The following is a 22228-nucleotide window of genomic DNA, read 5'->3' as shown; positions in this document are numbered from 1 at the left end:
GAGGCCCACCTTTGGTGCTTCTTATTCTATTTATGTATGTTTGTTTGGGGGATTTCCTTTTGGTGTCATCAGAAATCACAATGTTGATTTCACAATGATTATTGACTCATTCAAAGTGAGTGTGAAAAACCACTTTTCCAGCATGAAAAGCAGCTAGAACTTACCCAGTTACTAATCATCCCAAGCAATAATAGAATCTTTCTAGTTACATAAAAAATTTATTGAATGTTTTCTATGTGCCATACGGTCTCACATGCTCTAGGAATCTAGCAGTTTAAAAACATAAGCACAGCTCCATAAATGTTAAAACTGCAGTAGTTTCCAAAAGATGAATATCCATGTATAAAATGGGATAATAATTGAAAAATCTATGCATCACCTAACACTACCATGAAAATAAAGCATTTAGAAGATTTTTCTGGAACATATCTGGTAGCTTTACATATCACTATGATTCATATAATTAAGTGCAAGAGGTACTTTACAAATCAGGTGGAGAAATAATCAATACTAAATAAAAGTAGGGTTTACAATAAGTTTAAGTACATAGAAAAATTGTTCTTGCATATTAAATAACTACTTTGCATTATCAAAACATCCAAAAGGCGAGCTGTAGAAAGATTTCTGTCTAGTTTTTATTTACTGCTGAATACCCAGAATGTAGACGAACCCACAGGACTTTGTAGATTCTCACTGAATATTTGATACATGAAAGAATAGTGAACAAGTGACCTGTCAAACATTTTTGTATTTTAATAAAATGGAATTCAAAAAAATTAATAAAAGATATAGATTGTTGAAAAGTAACAACACACGGGCAGTTTCTGTGACATTTCTAGATGACTAGTTTTCTGATCGGTAAGAAATATCTGGTTTTTTGTTTGTTTGTTTTTTTAAAGATGTATTTATTTATTTATTTATTTATTTATTTATTTATTTATTTATTTATTTATTTATACAAGCAAAGGGTACAGTTAGAAGCATGGGAGGGTGAGAGAATTCACCAGAGCCAGAGCGGGGAGCAGAACAGGCAGACTGAGGAAGTACACTGCTGAGGGGAGCAGCGGGCGGCAGGCGAGGTCTGCGCGCCATGTGGGACCCTCGCCAAGTGGCCGGGGATCGAACCTGTGCTGCAGTGGCTGCAGGCAGCTTTGCAACCCAGTGCTCAACCGCCGCATCACCAGGGAGGCCCAATATCTTGTTTTTCTTTTTAATCAGAATAAGGAAATAATCTTACCCTCTTTTTCTGCTCTAAAAACAAAAGTTCTTTGTGTTGTAACAACTTCAAATTTGTTGTCTCCTTGAACTCGTACTGTAGATATAGCAGAAAGAGGAATTATTCCTTTTGAATACTTCTCCTGCATTGGTTAGAGAAAAAGACACATAAAAAAGATATATTAAAATGAGATTCTCTTGTGCTTATCAAAAATAAATGGCATAATATTTACAAATGTTTCTGTATAATTTCAATCAAAATTATATAAATAACATATAGATAGCAGGTATTTTATAGATACGTGCACGCGCGCTCACACACACACACACACACACACACCACACATTCTCATGCACAGTTAACAACCCAGAAAGGAAAACTTTATATGTCCCTTTCAAGTGAGCTATCTTTGCAATTTTCTTTTCATCTGGAATTAAAAAGTCAAAGAATCAAAAACAAACCATCACACTAGACCAACAATATAACTAGTTGCAAAAAACAGCATTATGTTCTTTGAGATATTCTAGTAAAAATGATTTCATGGTGTTTGCAGGCATCTGGTGGCCAAAACAGGTACTGTAACTGAACCAATTCAAACCACTGCTATCACATACTGTGGAACACAAGAACATAGCCGAGAAACCAGACAGTTGGATTAAGTCTATTGACCACATTACCCTGTGCTCTGATGATGATTTTAAGCCCACGATGCCATCACATTACTTTTTATCCTCCAATAAAGAGTGGAAAAGGATAGATTTGGCTGTTGGCATACACATATCACACTTTTCTCCATGTGGTCATTCTTGAGAGTCTTCATAACTCTACCAATCTTCATTTTTCTGAACCCTTTAAGCCATTTGGCATAATGACCACCCCATAATTTCAATTATTTCCAAAAAGTGTAATATTTGTTGGACCATGTACTGGAAAGAAGTTTCACAGAATATATACACATTCAAGGAACCTCATGATGAAAAACCAGCTAATATAATAAAAGTTTAAAACTGAGTACAAACTATGGCATATAAGAGTATAAAGATGAGAATTCTCTATTCTACTTAAAAGAGATTAGAGATATTTTTAAAGAGATGGTGGCATTTATACCTGACTCTAAGAAATCGACTTTTCAACCAATAAGGTAAGTGAGTAGAGGCCATCCTGGTCAGAAAGGCTGAATAATGGAGGGGTAAAGAAGAAAAATAAGAGGGACTGTGTATAGAGTCTAAAGGAATGAGACTGAAAACATAAACCAAAGTCACATTATGGAAGGTCATGAATGTCACAAAAATCCAGAAACACTGTTACAGGTTTCTTCTACTCTTCCATTACACAGCATTACCTGCAGACCCTTACATTTGAGCATGTTCCAAGTATCAAAAATGACTGCTGAGGTAAAGAATATACTAAATTATTCCAAGCAGAGAACACCTGTCATGTTCATGTTCTTCCCACCAATAAAACCTTGCTATACACAGCAGATAGGTATGGTTCTACCAGGAGATTTAGCAGCTGCTAGTTGAGGAATATACTATACTATCATGGTATACTTGCTTAATTCCAACAGCTTCTTCTCCTCCACTGCTTCTGTTCTAATCTCCTATCCTAGACTTTGTGTCCATCAAAACCCCAGCGACTCTTTAAAGCCATCTGAAATTCCAAGGTCATGAAGATCATCCCATGTCCTGCAGCAGTCAAAATTGAATTTATTGACCTGTGATTTAGGTAACCTCAGAGAAAAGAGGTAACCTCAGAGAAAAGAGGAAAATAAAAAATAAGTACTTATAACTTTTCTTTATTTTCCTTTTGTGTGTGTGTTATCTTCTCTCCCAAGGAAGAAAATCCCTTCATACTCTTTCAACTACCTACTTCATGCAGAGAATTCTAACATCCTTCTCTTTCTTACCCATGTCAGTGATCTCTACTTCCACAAGCCATCAATGGTGTATTCACTTTCCCATAAGCACCTCAAAATTTAGAACTGATCTCCTGAAAATGTAACCTCCTCTCTCTGTGCCCATCCATTAAAAAATCACTAGTCAGTATTGAGTAGAACAATCTTACTGGTGATCCCACAACTTGGATTTCATGCCACAGCTAGTGTCAACCTGCTCTCCCCCACAGCCTGACACTTTCTAGTCACATTAGCCTTCTTGGGGTTCCCTGAGCATCTGATCCATTGCCTCTGCATACTCTGTTCTGCAAGAAATAGTTTTCATACCCATCTTCACGTAGTTTCTGCCTCCACATTCTTCATACTTTAGCAAGAATATACAGTCCGGAAGAAAACTTCCTTTGAGCAGCCTCTTTTCTCAGGCCCTTCCCTCACCTTCACTCAGATAGAAAACCAATTTAAGATAATATCAACCTGTACCTTTCCTCTACATCAATTATTAACTAATAATTTATATTTACTGTAATTTCTATATTTACTGGGTGATCATCTGGTTAATACATTCTCTCCAGATAGAAGAGACTATGTGAGTCATAAGCCTGTTTTCCTCATCACTTTTCACATAATCAGTGTTGTATATTTTCTGAATGAATAGATCCTATTTCCAATCAATCACAATTACATCAAACTCTAACAGCTCATTTTCAATAATTTTCTAAAGTACAGAATTAGCATAAACCCTGTGAAGCTAATGCCTGATTTAGAGCACACACTCCTGGTTTACCGCTCTACTTTCACCCTGTTTTCCTTCTAACTATCCCTCATATTATTGCTCAGATGTCACAGATGGAGAAAGTAAAAATTCAGGGACTAGTTTTACAAGATGGGTTTTGATTAATGGCAATGGCCAGGAGGTACAAAAACAAAAGCGCAAGACTATGGAGTAAACAATCCAGGAAAGAGACATGCTAAAGTTTCCGCAATTTCTACCCAGACACCTCTGAAAAAAAAGTCATTGTAAAGAAATTCTTAAGATTGGTTTAAAGGAAATCCAATAAATGTGAATAGGTCACAGCAATACAGAGAAGACTAGACAACTCTAGGAATTAAGACTCGGGAGAGAAAGCCTTCCCACCGTCAGGTAACCCAGGGGGCAGGAGTGAGCATGGCACCTGTGAGGACAGTTTAAGGGCCTCTCTGGCAATAAGTTTGTAGTGGCTGAGACCAAAAAAGGAAGATTCTATGATTTTTACAATGTCCAAAAACACATTTTCTCCCCCCAGGTGATACTTCATCAAATTTTAGTTCACCTAAGAATGAGAGGAGCTTATAAAAAGTGTGTCTACAATGAGACAATTAACCATTTACTGAATAAAATGGACTCATTAACCCATTTTTCAGTAATGAAAAATCAAGCAGCATCACAGGAAAAAAGGAACTTTAAAAAGGAGATTCTTCTACATCTCTTTAAAGAGATTAGAAAACAATTGCTTAACAAAATAACTTACCTACATGCTTATAATATTATATTTAAAAGGTAAGTACTTATGGAAGAGTAACAGGAAAACAAATTCCCCAGAAGTGAGCAAAATGTACTTAACAAGCTAAAAAGATGCCACTTCAGGAAGCTGTCATTTCTCTAATGGCTCCTTTAACTCTATTAGGAGATCCCAAGATAAATTTCATATTTTTAAACACTGTAGAGTTGATTTTACATTTATCTACATGATAAAGACAACATAGAGGGGGAAACTCAATGACAACAGACTTAAACTAATGCATTTTTCAGAGTGTAAAATTGTCCTTAAGAAATTTTAAAGCATCCCTTGAGCCTGGAACACAGATATCTAGGTCAAGTTTGTCATTTATCTACGACTTGCAGACAATGAAGCATACAATTCTGCCCACAGCTGAGGCCAGAGGTGAGTTAGATTTCTTGGCGGGTGATGGTGATAAGATAGTAAGGCTTTGGGGATGATGTCATTTTCAGTAATACAATGAAGAAGTCTTTGCAGATAAGTGATTGAGCAGCCTGGAGAAAAGTAGAAGAAAACTCAGCAAACAGGCCACTCTGTGTGCACATTACATCCTAAGATCCCAACTACATGCCCCCTCAACTGCACTTTAAACAATGAAAACAAGGCCCAACCTCTTTGCACATGGCCAGTAAGACAGTGCACCCAGCTGACACAACATCTATGGCCACACCTTTGCTTCTGTTAACTGCCCCTGAAATTCTCTCTTCCCAGTTCACCAATTCATCCCTTTTGCCAGCAGAATCACAACAGAAACCATGTCTCGTTTTAGAAGACACCCATTCCTGTGGTTTTGTATTTTGCCAAGATGAAATCAGCCATAAGGATAAGTAAAAGAATGAAATAACAAAGAAAACAATTTGAAGTTTAAGAAATCTGATGCTCATCTAAATGATTTATAATGATTTTAGCAATGAGATATTTATCTCAATTTGAAACTACTATTTTTTCACAAATATTTTTAAAAGTGATAGGCACTGATCTCTTCACAGTAGTTCAGAGGAGCTTTTAAAGGACAATGAGAGAAAAAGTCTATTGGATACTATCAACAGAAACCTCTGTCCCAGATGGAGATAATAATTCCAAAACTAACAGTGCCTCATGGCATGGAAGCCACTCTCACTTGTAAACAGTTTCCCTCCTCATTTCAATTAAGTCAGAGAAGGACATTAGGTGCTGAAAAAAACTGGGGTCAGATTCCATCAGAAAATGAGACTTCAGTTGTATCCACCCTTGGGCATAAAAATTATCTCAACATTCAAATGTACAAACAAACAAGAAACAAGAACTAAAGCAGGAAATCAACTTTAAAAAAAATGCATTATACCATCTTGCGAAACTCAAAGAGGTGTGTTTAAACCTATCTGATGCTTTAGCTGAATCATTGCAAAGAGAAGCAAAGCAACTCACACTTCACTGGAGTTTAAACTGTTCTCGGTATAACAGCAGCATGTGAGGTGTTATGTTGCAATGTCTGTTACTTTCTGAAGTCACATATTCTTTTGCCCAGCAGCACTGACAATTCAACATATGAAGGGATCTAAATCTCCATTCAAATCACAAATTTCATCAACTATTAAGCATTTAAAATTTCTATTAAGGGCCTCCCTGGTGGCACAAGGAGTTAAGATGCAGCACTGTGAAGTTCTCCACAGCCTCTGCAGCACAAGTTGGATCCCTGGCCAGCCAGGGAGCTACCCACATGGCAAAGCAGACCTCTCTTGTCTCGCCCACTGCTCCTCTCAGCAGTGTATTTTAGTCAGTCTGTGTGTTCTGTTCCCTGCTCTGTCTCTGGTGAATCCTCTTACCCCTCACAAATCTCTGGCCTGTACCCCCCAGATCTTGTATGCATAAATAAAACTTAAAAAAAAAAAACTATTAAATAATGAGATAAAGCCAGGTTATAAAACCACAGATTTCAGACTATGGTTAAATGTTAAATATGTATATAAAGGAAATGTATAGCTAAAACTATATAATATTGATTTAACTAAATAAAAATGGGATTTTTATTAAGGAAATTTTCAACGCAGAAAATCAAAGATTAGTACCACAAACACTCATATGTCCTTTCCTAAATTTGACAATGGCTACCAACTTAAGTTTTTGTTTTATCTATGTTTGTATGCAAACATATTTGTAGATAACAGCTATATAGACAGATAACTATCATAAGAAAAACACCTGCAGATAGGACTTTCCTCTCCAAAGTATTTCAGCTTAAATCTCCGAAGAATAAAATCACTTCATATCTAATAGAGGGCAAGACCAAAACAGCATCTCAACATTAAGACTCAACTACCCATGAAATACAGCAGGTCATCATATAATATATTCATTCAACAGAATTTTTTGTAACATTGATGAGGGAAAAATAATTCTTGCCACATTGAATGAAATGACTTATTGAGAACATGGCTTTGTTATACATCCTTTCTCTCAAAGTTGCAATTTTTAAGAATCTGTGGACACTGTAAGTTATGATTTCCTGTATTTTGTGACACTTTCACATAATTGTCAAGATTCTTCGCTGAGCTCTGAACTCCAAGCAGCCTTTTCTCAGCTTCATAACCACAAGTCTGTATCACAACTCTGTTCCCCACAGAGAACTACCCAATTCTACCAATACATAGCCCACATTTTCCATCTGGACGACCCATTTGTTCTCTCTGACAACAGATTCTATTTTGGCTGGTTTCTCAACATAAATTTCTCTTTCTTGTGGTGATAAATATCTGAAGAAATGTGAACCTATTCTCCAAAATCATAAACAGTAATGTAAATCAACATCATCTCAATATTATACAAATTTAAAAATGGCATCTTAATGCACCATTGAACACACAAATCAGTAGAATTTTTCCATCAGGTGGTTTGGCAATGTGTACTGAGAGTTCAGCAATTTTACTTTCAGGAATTCATCCAAAAGACATAATCAGTTATATACAACAATATCATAAAGAAAATGTTAATTATGCTATGACTTATAACAATAAATATTTTAAAAGAAACCAAATATTTCCTTTAAAGCTTTAGTTAAATAATACGGCAAATCTATTCAATGAGATACTAAATAGACTTACACACAAAAATACACATCAAATAAACAGATCCTATGGCAAATGAAATCTCATGCAAGAAGTTTGCTCTTCTACAACCATTCCCAGCATACAAAACCACCTCTTCTTGTTTTGCCATTTTCTACAGGCAGTGTCATTTGGTAAACATTGGTTAGTGCTCTCTGGAAAAAAGGCAACTACTTGTTCATCTGTATATCGTTCATAATCACTCTTATGGCTTGTAGAAGAAACTTCATTAATAACTTATTTAACATAAACAATTGCATGTATCAAGCGAAAGTTAAATGACGGAAAAAATATGTTTTTATCCTATTCAAACCCTTTTATTGTAGATAGTCCAACTCCTATTCTTAAACATCAAATCACTTACCTAGTTTGTACTTATGCCCAAAGCAATCTTTGAAAACCGTAAAATGCATTTACCTTATCATTATTGTAATAAGAAATGCTAAGGCCATCAAATTTCACCCATCTCTTCTGAAACATGCGTTTTCTGTAAAACAAATAAAATGGTTATTTTACATTTAAGTACCATGAGCTTGGTTTTTAAATACATTTGTAACAGAACTTTGCTGAGTACATCACCATGACTAAGCAGGATAAAATGCATTGGGTTATGACAACATACAGTTTTGACCGTGGTGCAAAGAAAAAAAATACATAAATGACACTTTCTAATCAATTGACATGGGTATTAAAAAAAAAAAAAAATTCTGGTAACAATGTTGTCATCCACATTTGCAATGTTGAATGCAAAAGGTGGTTGGTAACACTATCAGTGCCCCCAGTCCCCTAAAAGGAGATGATCCTTTAATGAAGATAACAAAAACTTACATCCTTCACTAAGCTTTGAACATGTGCCTTACTTTAATTTTCTGCAATATTTTTTTTTTAAAATAACAAAGCTTTGTCATTTGGAGTTACATAATTTAATTTAGAATCAGCTGAAAAGCTCTTTTCTAAATATAATCATTTACAATCATCCAAAATTCATTAAAACACTTTTTAAAGAATCTTATGAAAAACAAATGAATTTAAAATGGTTACCAACAAGAGAAACAAAGTAAAATAATGCAATCACATGTTTCCTATTTAACTCGGAAAAAAACAATCATTTTCTGACTATATAAGGGAAAATCACAGAATCATTTCTACTTGGATTTATTTTTATTTTGTTTTATTTTGTTTCAGTCCCTTTCCCTGAAGTCAGAAAATCCTAAAAGTTTTTAATATCATATTCTCTACAAGGCTCTCAGCTAGGACTGATTCATTCTAGAGACGTTTCACCTTCCACACACTTCATATATGGAAACTAACTTCCAGTTTCAAAAAAAAAAAAAAGCCATTTCTAAATTAATTAGGTAGGTAACAACCAAATCTACATTTTCTAACATGTTTAAGATAAGGAATTTGTATCATTTCTGTAGTTTTCAAAAGACCTAAAAATAGAAAAAGAATGTCAGTGCTATTATAAACAAGAGAAAGAAAAGTTATAATCATAAAATTTTGAATTTAGATAAAGTAATAAACATTTTCCATTCTGGAAAAAAAAAATGTCAAGAAGTGTGCAGAACTCATCTCCCAGCAGCTTCCTGTGTAGCACACCTCTATTTGCTCAAGTGAACTCAGTAACCCTCCCACCTTGATCATTATTCTGCTTAAAATAGTAGCATTATCTGGTCACACGGTGAAAGGCTTCAATCAGCGTAGACAACATTTTCACATATAATCAACAAATTATGAATTAAAACAACATGTAAAGAACTTAAATTATGTAACCACAACGAATTTCCCAGTTTTCTTTCCATCTTCCTCCCTTATCGATCAATTTCTTTTTAACTACTCCTGGCCTATAATGACACATTCAACAGTATCACAGACATTTGTTTTTCCTTCATTCAGTAACCCAAGGGTTCTTCAAATTTCCAGCAGTAAACATTTAAAAAACAAAGAATGTTAGCCAAACCTAATAATTATACAGTGAACAAATTAATCACTTCACATTCATTTCATGTTTATCTTTATCATACTTAAAGACAAGCAAATATACATCTTCCCAAACTACAGTTATTTTGTACATCAACATTTTGTTTTGGCATTACTAGGAAAGATTTATTGCTTCCTACATTCACAGTAGCATTATTCACAACAAACAAGCCATGGCACCAACCTAAATGCCCACTGACAGATGACCAGATAAACCAAACATGGAGTATTTACTCAGTGGAATACTATGCAGCTATTACTAAGGATGAAAGAGTGCCTTCTGGAACAAATTGATGTGTCAGGAGATAATTATGCTAAAGGAAGTAGGTCAGAAAATGAAAGACAGTTACAGGATGGCCTCATTCATTTGCAGAATATAAGCAAGCAAGGAAAACAAACTGTCAAAACAAAGGATAATTCTTAGACTCTAAGAAAAAATATACTGGTTACCAAGGGGAAGGGTGGTGAGGATAAGAGAAAGGTGAGGGGAGATGGCAAGGCTTTGGCCCTGGAGCTTTGGTGGAGGGAGAGTGAATTATGTACACATGTAGAGGTGTGAAGATATACCTCTAAAGTATATAGTTATGTAAATTAATGGCAAATCAATAAAATGTGGACTAAGTAAAGGATTTGGTTTGGGGTTCTCACCCACCTTACATTGTAAATGGTGGTCACATGTAGTCTGTAACTTGGTGATACATATAATCTTTTCAGAAAAAAATAACATCTGTGGCACAATAAAAGCCTTAGGACTTCCTATAATCTCTCAAATCTCTGTATTAACTATTCCTTATCTATTATAGTTCCACCAAAATCACCTACACAAACATTCCTTCCTGATGAGTCAATCCAAAAGAGATCAGTTTGTCCTTGCTCAAAGCATTCTCTACCTTTCCTCATAGGGTTTTAACACAGTCTCTAATTACATCTATTTGTTTACTTGTTTAATGTCTGATTCCCAAACCAGACCTTACACTTTATGAGAACAAAGCTCAAGAATGTTTCATTCTCTGCTATGTGATCAGCAACAATCACAGACACAAATATGGCACTTAGAATTTGCTAAATGGATGACAAGATTAATCACAGTCCCTTTAGCAACACGGGCAAGATGAGACAAATAAGCTTCAAGTAACCAGCAGTTGATTAAATAATCAACATCTTTAAGAAGAAAGCAGCTAAAGGCAAGGAAGACATCTGAAAACTCAGAAATAAATTCAGAATTTTAAAACCTTTCAAGACACAGAGAGTAAAAATGTTTGAAAACCTGCTTTAACAGATCTTTTTTTTTTAAAGATTTATTTATTTATTTATTTATTTATTTATGCAACCACTGGGTACAGTCAGAGGTGCAGGAGGGTGAGAGAATTCACCAGAGCCAGAGCGGGGAGCAGAGCAGGCAGGAGGACCGAAGTACGCTGCTGAGGGGAGCAGCGGGCGCAGCAGGAGAGGTCTGCGCGCCATGTGGGACCCTTGCCCAGCGCCCGGGGATCGAACCAGCGCTGCAGAGACTGCAGGCAGCTTGGCAACCCAGCGCTCAACTGCTGTGCCACCGGGGAGGCCCTGCTTTAACAGATCTTAAAACAGTTTACTTGTAAACACTTGGACTCAAAGTTGACATCAGGATCTATATAGACAGTCAGGGGTCTGAGACACTGTCAGGGAATAACCATCTGTGTCCACAGAAAAATAAGAATGGGGAACAGAAGAGGTGACAGCTCATGGATGAAAGAGGCCACTATCTGACTAGCTACAGCACCCCTCTCAGGCACTAGCTTCAAGGGACACTCTATCCTTGGCATTCTGTGGACAACTAACCAAACTTGAGCCTATGAGACTTAGCTCCTAAGATAGCTCCCAAATCATTTTCATTGTCTCAACTACAATGACTATTAGATGTGCTCAGCTCTTTTAACTAATTTGTTTGTGCAGTAACACTGGTTTGAACCACTGTATATGTGATAGGGACATGGGGTCACACCACATGCACCACCCAGACACCAGTAACTGGAAGAGACTCACCAGTCCACTGGGGTCCTCTCCACCCTTTGCTCCCATCCTCACCCAACCCCTCTGCCAGCCTCAGTTCTGAAGTCAGAGTCCAATAATGTGTTTTGGTTTTGTTTTGCCTGTTCCTTTGCTTTGTTTCTTTACAATATACATATGAGTGAAAGCATCCAGTATTTGTCTTTTCCTGACTTATTTCACTTAGCATAATCCCTTCCACTTCCACCCATGTTGTCATAAATGGCAAGATTTCATCCTTGTCTATTGCCAAGCAGTATTCCACTGTGTTCATATATACCACATCTTCTGTATCCACTCATCTGTTGTTGGGCACTTTCCACAACTTGACTAGTGTAAACAGTGCTGCAGTGAACACAGGAGTGTATACCTCCCTTTGAAATGGTGTTTCCACATCCTTCTAACAGTTACCTAGAAGTTGCTGGATCATATGGAAGATCTATGTTGAATATTTTGTAACTTGATATATAAAGATTACTAAAATTAATAATATATGGATTAATAATATATGGCTAACAAAATAATTTCCAGCCATATTAAAAGAAAATGAGACAGTGTTACATAATGTAGCAGCTTTAAAAACAATCTATTAATGGAGAGAACCTTTATGCAATTCTACCATTAAAAGTACTTCTATAGGGGGCCTCCCTGGTGGCTCAACGGGTTAAGCACAGCACTGTGAAACTATCCACAGCCTCTGCAGCACGAGTTCAATCCCCAGCTGGCCAGGGAGCTACCACATGGTGCAGCAGACCTCTCCTATCTCGTCCGCTGTTCCCCTCAACAGTGTATTTCAGTATATCTGCCTGTTCTGTTCTCCACTCTGTCTCTGGTGAATCCTCTCACCCCCTTTTGCCCCCCACCACACCTCTGGCCTGTACCCCAGTTCTTGTATGCATATTATTTTTTAAAAAGTACTTCTATTGTCATTCATTCAGTCAGTTGTCCCACCAAGTTTGCAGGTACCTAATCTGTGTACACTATGCTTTACTCATACTGTCTCCCTTCTCTTGACTTGTATTGGCTTGCTGGCTTTTCCAAATGCCATTTTCTATGTTTAGAGTACTTCCTGCCTACTCTTGACCTGGCTACTTCCTTCTTGAGATTTCATCTTGCAAGTCATTCATTCCAAGTTGTCATTCCTTAATACTATATGGATTTTTCAGGCTCCTTTGTTTGGTCCACTGCTCAATTTCTTGACTTACTGACACTTAGTAGATTTTGTAATTATGCATTTGCTTTGCTTCATGCACTTCCCACACTTATATTGAGATACTTGGGTGCAGAAACTATTTTTATCAATGTAAAACCAGCAACTTTCACAGTTCCTACTATATAAAAATGTGCTTAATATTTAGTGGATGAACAAATGAATGAATGTATTTCTCACTGAAAAATGCTTATTCAAATTTGTATTATTTATATAGAAAAAATAAACACTACTAAAACACTACACCCTTAATTTCTTCTTCTGTTTTTCTCAAATACTAAGGATCAAATTTTGAAAGTCTTAGAAAACTACTCTGTCATTGAAAGAAAAATTACTGAAAGAAAACTTGGAAAATTCATTAATATATACTTTAAAAGTACATTTGTATTATTTATATAGAAAAAATAAACACTACTAAAACACTACACCCTTAATTTCTTCTTCTGTTTTTCTCAAATACTAAGGATCAAATTTTGAAAGTCTTAGAAAACTACTCTGTCATTGAAAGAAAAATTACTGAAAGAAAACTTGGAAAATTCATTAATATATACTTTAAAAGTACATTTTAAACATTTTCAAAATACATCTTTTCAAATGTATTTGATATATAGTCAGAAACACTGTATTGCATATTTAAAAGTTGTTAACAGTAGAACTTAAAAGTTCTCATCACAAAAAAATTGCAATTATATATAGTGACAGATGTTAACAAAAAATTCACAATGTACACAAATATCAAATCATTTTTACACCTGAAATTAAATCAGTGTTAAAGGTCAATTATATCACAATTCAAAAAAAAAAAGATTAAAAATGCATGCATTTGGTATGTTCCTACTTAAAAATGCAAATTAATCAGCACTTTGTAAAACTAAATTAATACCTATGGTGCATGGCCTCCCTGGTAGTCTAGGGGTTGAGTCTCAGCACTATCACTGTGAACAGCCTGAGTTCAATTCCCAGACAGGGAGCTAACCCATACGTGATGCAGCAGAATTCTCCTGTCTCCCCTGCTACTTCCTTCAGCAGTGTATCTCAGTCAATCCGCCTATTATCTTCCCCACTCTGTTTCTGGTGAATCCTCTCAGCCCCCACATCTCTGGCCTACAACCCAGTTCTTCTATGCAAAAGTAAATGAAATCTTTAAAAATATATATATCTATGTTGTGTAACCTCCTTTGTTCATTAAATAGGTCAATATTTACTTAGCTATTTTTTTTAAAGATTTATTTATTTATGCATACAAGAACTGGGGTATACGCTAGAGATGTGGATGGTGAGAGGATTCACCAGAGATAGAGTGGGGAACAGGCAGATTAATTGAAATGCACTGTTGAGGGAGCAGTGGGCGAGTCAGGAGAGGTCTGATGTACCATGTGGGTTGCTCCCTGGCTGGCCAGGGGATCGAACTCATGCTACAGTGGCTGCGGATTGCTTCAAAGGCTGTGTCTTAACCCTTTGCACCACCAGGGAGGCCCCTTACTTAGCTATTTTCTGTAAATGGTCTTCAGTACTGACACTAATAACCAATTAATTACAGATGAACACTTAGATGATTTCTCACAATATTATTTTTTCCAGAATATGGAAGTTTGGACTTAATATTAGCAAACCCTACAAGTTAATCAAAATTTCAACAAAATATTAAAGAGGAGAACTTTTGAAGCACTGTTTCTAAATGTCAATGTACAACCATAAATAAATACTGGTGAATGCACAATGTTTAAGAATTATCTTTTCCCGGCATAAAATTATATATTTCTCTCGTATATTTATAATAATCTATTAAATAGTAGGCAAAAAATTCTCATGGAATTATATAAAATTAATCTACCACATAGCAATTACTACACTGAGGTTTAAAAAACTCAGTCAATAAAGAACTTTTTTGACACAATACTCCTGGAAATAAAAGTAGTAAGCATTTATAGAGTGCTTTGTTCTAAGCATAGATGCAAGACATATCCAAATATAAATTATTTTAATCCTCAAAACAGCTGTGTGAACAAGTAATATTATGATTCCTGTTTTAGAGATGAAGGGAAGGAGGCACCGATAGATCAGATCATTCACCCAAGTCACACAACCAGAGATCATATCTGTGATAAAAGCACAGGCAGTCTGGTCTCCACGCCCAGGCTTTTCACCACTATGCAAAATCGACTTCTGTATATTTTAGAGCAAAGCATCCTGGCCATCCTCTTGGGCACTGATAATATTTGACCTTGACACATTTTATAGGTAAATTCAATTTTACAAAGTGCTTGGGAATTCCTTCAGGACAAAAGGTAAAGCAGACAAGGAACGCATTAGTTCAACTTTATCCTATTTTCTTTTTAAGGTTCTGAAGGGAAACATTCCTTTAAGAAGCTTTTTAAAAAATAATTTATAAGTCTTGTGTAGTATTATTGAACGGATTTCTGTAAACCTTTCCCTTGAGCTCTGCTAGGGCAGGTGGTGTGAAGTTTCAACTACTTTCATAAACACAGCCTCACCAACTAGTATCAGTTTTGGTTGTCTCAAAATGTGTATCCTAAAAAAACTTATTTCAAACTGTGTATATACAAACAATTAAATCTCTATTTATGAAGTATTCATGAAGTGGTACTCCTGCTTAATTGCATTCCTCACTACCAGCAGGGTTTATGTTTAAAGATTACATTTTACAGTTAAAAAAATTTCAAAATTGAACAAGCTTGCTAACCACTGTTACTAATTGAAGGGGGCAGAGGCTACCAAATACCATGTTTAAAAATCATACAACTGGAAATAGGTACTAAGTCAAAAGGCACACAAATTGTGGCTTTTAATAAACATGGTGATTCAATCACACATACCTACTGGTCTAAACAATAACTTACAAAAGATGTATCAACATCCTGCTTGCAATTCAACTGCCTTGTGTACATAATTCTAAAGAATTAAAGGCATATTTTATCTTACCCTCTGCTCTAACCTTTCTAGAATCAATATTTTTGGTGTTACAATGTCCAAATATGCAGATTTTTTGTTATCTACTTATTTTTTATTTATCTAATTACTCATATTCTTATCTAAGTGTGAGGTTTTTAAAGGATGCAGTGTTAGCAATGAAGAAGTTCATAGAGAAAAAGTAAAGAATTATCATTATTATAAGATTTCTACTCTAAAATGCATTTCCTCATTTTTAAGCAACTAAAGTAATAAATTTTCAAAATTATGTAAACCAACTAGTTTGCAGATAAAAAGTTATACTTTTATCCAACATTTAGGATTCAACGTGTTGGACAAGGTGACAAACAAAAATACCTGGGTCAGAGAGATATTTGTCAACTTTCAACTAGAAGTGCTTTTTACTGGAAGCCCACCCAAAGGACAGCATCATCACCAAAAGATGTAGGTACTCACACCCTGTGTGCCAGGTGGGGGATTACTCCACCAAAGCAGCTGGGGAGAATGGGGGCACTGGCTGGAAAATGCAGGACTGACAAAAGCACTGGTAGACTAATCCCTGAGCTCCCACAGGTCAAGAGCTACTTTCATCAAGATGATATGACTCTCTTATCAAAATCAACAAAAACTATGAACCAGAGACACTTTTTGGGGGGTGGGGGCTGGGAGGGGAGGGATTGGGGTCAGAATGGGGGGGTTTGCAATTGTATGGGGGAATATAAAAATAAAATTTATTATTTAAAAAAAAAAAAAAAGATGATATGACTCTCAACCAAGTCTGAGATTTGCCCTTTGGTTGGTATTTGACCACTGGCTTTCCCCCTAGTTATCTGTTTAACCTGAACTTGCAATTCACTGGCAGCTTCTCCTTTCTGATAGTAGAGCCCCCTGCAATTCCTCTTATAGACTTGTGTCCAGTCAGCTGTTGCCTATGTCAGTGCTGTTTCACTCTATCTAGCCAGAAAAGTACTTCACCTAAAAACACCGGTTAAAATGTTATTCATTTTGCAAAAATGAAATGACTACTTGTCTTCCTTAGAAGGTCATTAAAGAAATGGTTTCTCAGTCCTTCATGATTCTTTATTCTGTGAATCTTTATGGACCAACTATTACGCTTTGTCTTCTAGTTTTATTTGTACAATTTTTCCTGCCCTAAATGGAAGATAAAAGGGGGGGGAAAGAAACACAGATTGCTTACCTTTGTATTCCTTCATAAATTCTTAAGCATTTTATATACTCAATTTGCTGAGTTAACCTCACGAGTTCAGTTTCTAGGCTCACACTACCATACAATGCCTCTCCATGGTTCAAAACTTATTTTATTTTTTTTAAAAAAGAGAAGTTTAGCTTAGTAAGAAATAAAGCACTAAAATATCCTGTCAGGGCCTCCCTGGTGGCTCAGCGGTTGAGCGCTGGGTTGCGAAGCTGCCCGCAGCCTCTGCGGCGCCAGTTCAATCCCCGCGGCCTCTGCAGTGCCGGTTCGATCCCCGGCTGCTCCCCGGCCACCGGAGGAGGGTCCCACATGGCACGCAGACCTCTCCTGCCGCCCGCTGCTCCCCTCAGCAGTGTACTTCGGTCCTTCTGCCTGCTCTGCTCCCCGCTCTGGCTCTGGTGAATTCTCTCACCCTCCCGCGCTTCTGACTGTACCCAGTGGATGTATAAACCAAACAAACAAATAAATAAAACATGCCTCTTTAAAAAAAATAAAATAAAATAAAATAAAATATCCTGTCAATTAAAATATGAATTCCTCTAGATACATCACAGTTTTTGCAAGTATGCTCAGTGCATTAAGCTGCAGACACAAACACCTTTAGAAATCAGCAAATTAAGAGAGTCAAAACGGTTCCCTGTTGCGGGTATTCTTGGGTATTTCAACATTTGCATCTCCTAGAAAGGGCACAGCACACTCAACCATGTTCTCTTTTCTTTAAAGCAACTTTCAAGATTACTCCTCTGAGACAAATATTTAGGAATTACCAGAATAAATTATATCCAGTCTTTCATGTTTGCATTTACATCTACATGTTTGCTGAGAAGCCTGAGCTTTTTCATTTCAGTTAGGAAACAAAGAAGAAGGGAGAGAGCTTGTTTTTGTTTTTGTTTTTTAATCCTCAAATGCCAGTGAGTTTTCTAAAACAAGTGCAATTTATTAACTTTGTCAGTTTGACCTTGTTAGAAACTCTGATGACAGACTAAAATTCAACATTTTGACAAGTTACTTTTAAGCCAACAGTCTCAGTCTATTTTCTTATTAAATCACTTGAATATTTAAATAATCTTTCATACCGTCAGCTCAACAGGAAGTGTGTCAGCATTTATGTAGCTGCATGATGTTATATAATTATTTTCATTCTAAATATGAATTTTTCACACTAAATATATTTTCACGTAATGTGCATTAATTCAGAACTGGCATTTATATTCCAAAAGCAAATAGACAATCAATTGAAGTAAATTCAGTTTATGAATTTATTTTATTTAATATCATTATGACTGACAACCGTTTCATTTCAAACACTATTCAGAAGAGGATAACTGAATGTATATATTTGTTTTAAAGAGAGAATAGTGAAAGTCCATAGTCTATTCATTTATAAAGCACTATGAATGGATAAAAGACATTCAGCTACTGTGGTGGTTATAGTTGCTTTTATTATAAGATTCTCTAAACATTTTTTAGATACTAGTGGTCTTAGAAAAATTGAAAAAAAATAATGTCTAATGCTAGGTTTTCACTTATTCATTCAACAACAAATATTAAGTACATCTTCCACATGCCAGGCAATGTTAGCCAATGCAGACTACTGTCTCCAGAACAGAATATGAAATAAATAAATCATTTAGTGTATGACCTCGTCAGAGAAAAATAAGGTAATTAAGGGGGTGATGGGCAAGAGGAGTAGTGATAATTGGTGCTCTGGCCTCAATGCAAATTAGACATTACAGTAAGAACTGGAGGGTGGTAAAGTACAAGACATGTTGTTGCTCTGCATGGAAAGAACATTTCAGGCAGAAAGGAAAGCACAAAGGTCCCCAAAGAGGGCTCCTGTTTTTTATTACTTCCATATATAATAGAATAATAGAAAGCAGTTTCCCTATGATCCCTATGATCTATTAACTCATAATTTTCTATTTTGAGCCCAGGGGAGATGTAAGATCTAATACAAGACGTTAGCCAATCATCTCATCTATTTTAGGCCTCTTTGGCCCACAGGAAAAATTTAAGCCACTATCTATTCTTATGTTTTCTTGGAGTGCAAACCATTCCTTGAATTACATAGAATCTATGGCTGTTTTCATGCTACAACTACTGTTACTGATCTTCAATAGAGATCCTATGGCTGTAAAGATTAAAATATTATCTTACATTTTACAGAAAAAGTTTGCTCCTCTAGAGATTCACGAAGACATCTAAATCTGTATTAACTCCATCAAAGAGACATGTGACCGTGAGTTAAAGTTTTTACCTTTGTATAAGGAATGGGTAGGCATCCCTTTGTCTAATTACTGGGCATCTTAATAGTCAACAGCCTAAGAGCATGATTAGGAAAAGGAAAAGTGTGGAATCAACTTTTGGCCTAATAAAGGCATGCTTCTTTGGCCAATTATTTTTCTTCCAAGTATCTCTATGCATCCTGGTATTCAGGAGGAAATGTATAAACCAGAAACTCAATTATTTCCCTTAAAATAGAAAATAGAAATCCAGAAATCTTATTTGGAACTTAGACAAGTTCAGAATAGAAAGAATGAAAAATCAGAGCTCTGAGAAAGACAGAGGAGAAATGTCACTGTCCCAGAGGTGGTCAGCCATGGTGAATGTGTCAGAAGCATCAACGCACCAACCCTGGAAAGAGTGAGGTACCACTGGAGATGAGACAGGAAACCCCAGCTGCTGGGGCTTCCGCACCCAGAGTCTGCTAACACTTCTAGTAATATTTTGAAAGAGAACTAGGACCTCTCTAAACAAAGTTTACAGAGATGAACGACCTGAGAATATTCAAGCTCACTGTTTCATCTAGCACTTGTGTAAATCTGAGGGCTGCAATATACCTTTCCATTTACCAATAAAACTGATGACTGATGAAAAGCAGAAGCAGCTTGCAACTTTGCCATAATATGGCCAGAAAGAAGGAAGATAAAATAAGTGATACTAGGAAGTATTCAGCTTTGGTTTAGTCAACTCTTAATATTCTAAAAGGATGCTACCTTGTAATAAGTATCAACCATATAATTGGTACCATAAAATTGTTTTTGCTTTCTTAAGTAATGTAATTCCTACTCCCACTAGTCCCACTAGTGATGCTTCGGATATATTTTTTTTTTTCCTTTTGCTTAGTAAGCTTCATGTGAGGTCAAACTAAGGTTTTGTGAAAATGATGTACATTTTAGGGGAATAGTAGAGAAAATCAGTATATAACAACCATTTAAATGAGAGTTTTCACCTGAAAATAATTTGCTACTTCATGAGAAACATTTCAATTAAATATTTCAAAAAAGACAAACCCAAAATCAGGATACTAGAAAGTATTCCACCCCAAAGATGTCTCAATCCTGTGAAATGCTTAAAGGACAGGAAGTTTCTCTGTAAATACTTGAAATGATAAATCTGTTTTAAATGTGTAATATTCAACTGACACTGACACTTTGTGCAGCATATAGAAATCAAAACGTAACAGTGAAGGCCGAACTCTAACAATGATGTACTTTCTACTAACTACAACAAGCTTTGTATTCCCAAAAAGAACACTGCCACGATATGAGCACAAGTCTAACAGTGGGATGAGTAACAGGAACTCAGTCTGTGTTGCTTTCCTTTGCTACAAATTGGGACACATGGTAGTGAATTTGGGAGCAATGTTAGAAATTAAATATTAAGAATCTAGACGTGAAATCAAAATTTTCAGTTTTAATTTGGTATTCAAATAAACCTGCCATATGTAAAACCTTGCACATATCCCTCCTTATGACTAACAAGTAACATTTGCAGAAGCATACAGAAAGACTCTAAAGACTGCATCTGTATGCATGTGTGGTTGGGGGAGAAGACTAAGCAACAATGCAGTAGGCTTAGAAATGGATAAAGTTGAATTTTTAAAAATAACTACTTATGAAAAAAATGAATACATACATACCCTTGAGGGGAGAGTTTGTCTAGCCATCCCGATTTAACCTTCTTTACAGATGATCCATAAAAACAGGCATAGGGAGATATCACATTTGAGGAAACTGATGAATCAGCATTTCCACTTGTTGAGCTTAATGGATAACTGTGCCTATTAACAGGGTCCAAATTCAATGCTTTTTGAGTCCTAGATTTGGATGCCTTTGAATTTTTTCTTCTTAAACTCTGAAAGCATTCTTCAACTGTTGAATATTCTGATTCTGAAGCAGAATCAACAGGGATATTGCTTTTGTCCTCTCGAGGTATCCAAATATCTTCCACTTTGTCTTCACTTATTTTCTCCTTCCTGTTATCATATATGCTAAATGGAAAAGACTGAGGTTATTTCAAAATACTATATGTGACTTAAGTCAATGTTTTTTTTTTCCTAATTGATAAACAAGCATTCACAAAAATTTAAGAGGAAAAAATGAAATTTAAGTTGATATCTTACAAACTAACACCTCTGAAAAATTTTAAAACTCTTCCAGGATAACTCAATACATCTCTTGCTATCCAATGACACATTAGAACATTACTGGAGGTAGCATGCTTTTTCTTATATGTAATTTAATAATATCTTTTTATTTTGGGGTAAATATGTGCAGGTGGTCAAGGACAGAGAATGACTTACTCTTTGCAGCACAATTTAAACATGTTCAACAGCATCATTACATAAGAAGCCCAACCTCCAGTTTCTGGGCAACATCATAAACCTCAAACCCACCTATTTGGAGATCTCACTTCCCCTGGTTGCCCCTTCACTTGATCACCTCTAATTGACTTCTAATGTAATAAAGCAGGGAGTTTGGTGATAGTTTTAGTGTTATGTTGCAATGCTGATGAAGAAAAAACTGTACCAAACTGTTAAATAGAAAATAAAAGATAAAAGCTGATAAAAGTTGTAAGCTATAACTAATTTTTACTTGGGGATATATTCACAGTAATGGAAGCATATTCCTATACATTTGAGGAATGGCAAAATGCATTCACTTGGCCATTTGCGTTTAATAAACTCATTACAAAGAAGTTTTTGTTAATCAATGAAACAGATATGCCTAAGAGTCATATTACGTCCTTCTGAATATAGTATTCTAAAGATCATTTCTTCTTTGAATGATGATTTAGCCTGGTCTCTTCCACATTTTACATCATAATAGGTGTGTAACAAGTGCTTACTGGAGATA

The 22228-nt window shown here is 35.8% G+C and overlaps 1 protein-coding gene across 2 annotated transcripts in view; it reads right to left on the bottom strand.

Annotated features, from left to right (window-relative positions):
• Nucleotides 1-22228, bottom strand: part of ARAP2 (ArfGAP with RhoGAP domain, ankyrin repeat and PH domain 2) — a gene marked incomplete at its 5' end in the record, with an annotated part of 152210 nt that overhangs the window by 114178 nt on the left and 15804 nt on the right. For both annotated transcript variants that reach the window (XM_084233136.1, XM_084233135.1), the window contains 3 exons: nucleotides 1238-1358; nucleotides 8149-8218; nucleotides 21013-21363. In XM_084233136.1, coding sequence (XP_084089262.1) covers nucleotides 1238-1358; nucleotides 8149-8218; nucleotides 21013-21363 — 542 coding nt within the window. The remainder of the gene's footprint in view (nucleotides 1-1237; nucleotides 1359-8148; nucleotides 8219-21012; nucleotides 21364-22228) is intronic.

This window comes from Talpa europaea (genome assembly GCF_964194135.1).
Source record: "Talpa europaea genome assembly, chromosome: 5".
Lineage (NCBI taxonomy): Eukaryota > Metazoa > Chordata > Mammalia > Eulipotyphla > Talpidae > Talpa > Talpa europaea.
This window is presented reverse-complemented; position numbering and strand designations above follow the sequence as displayed.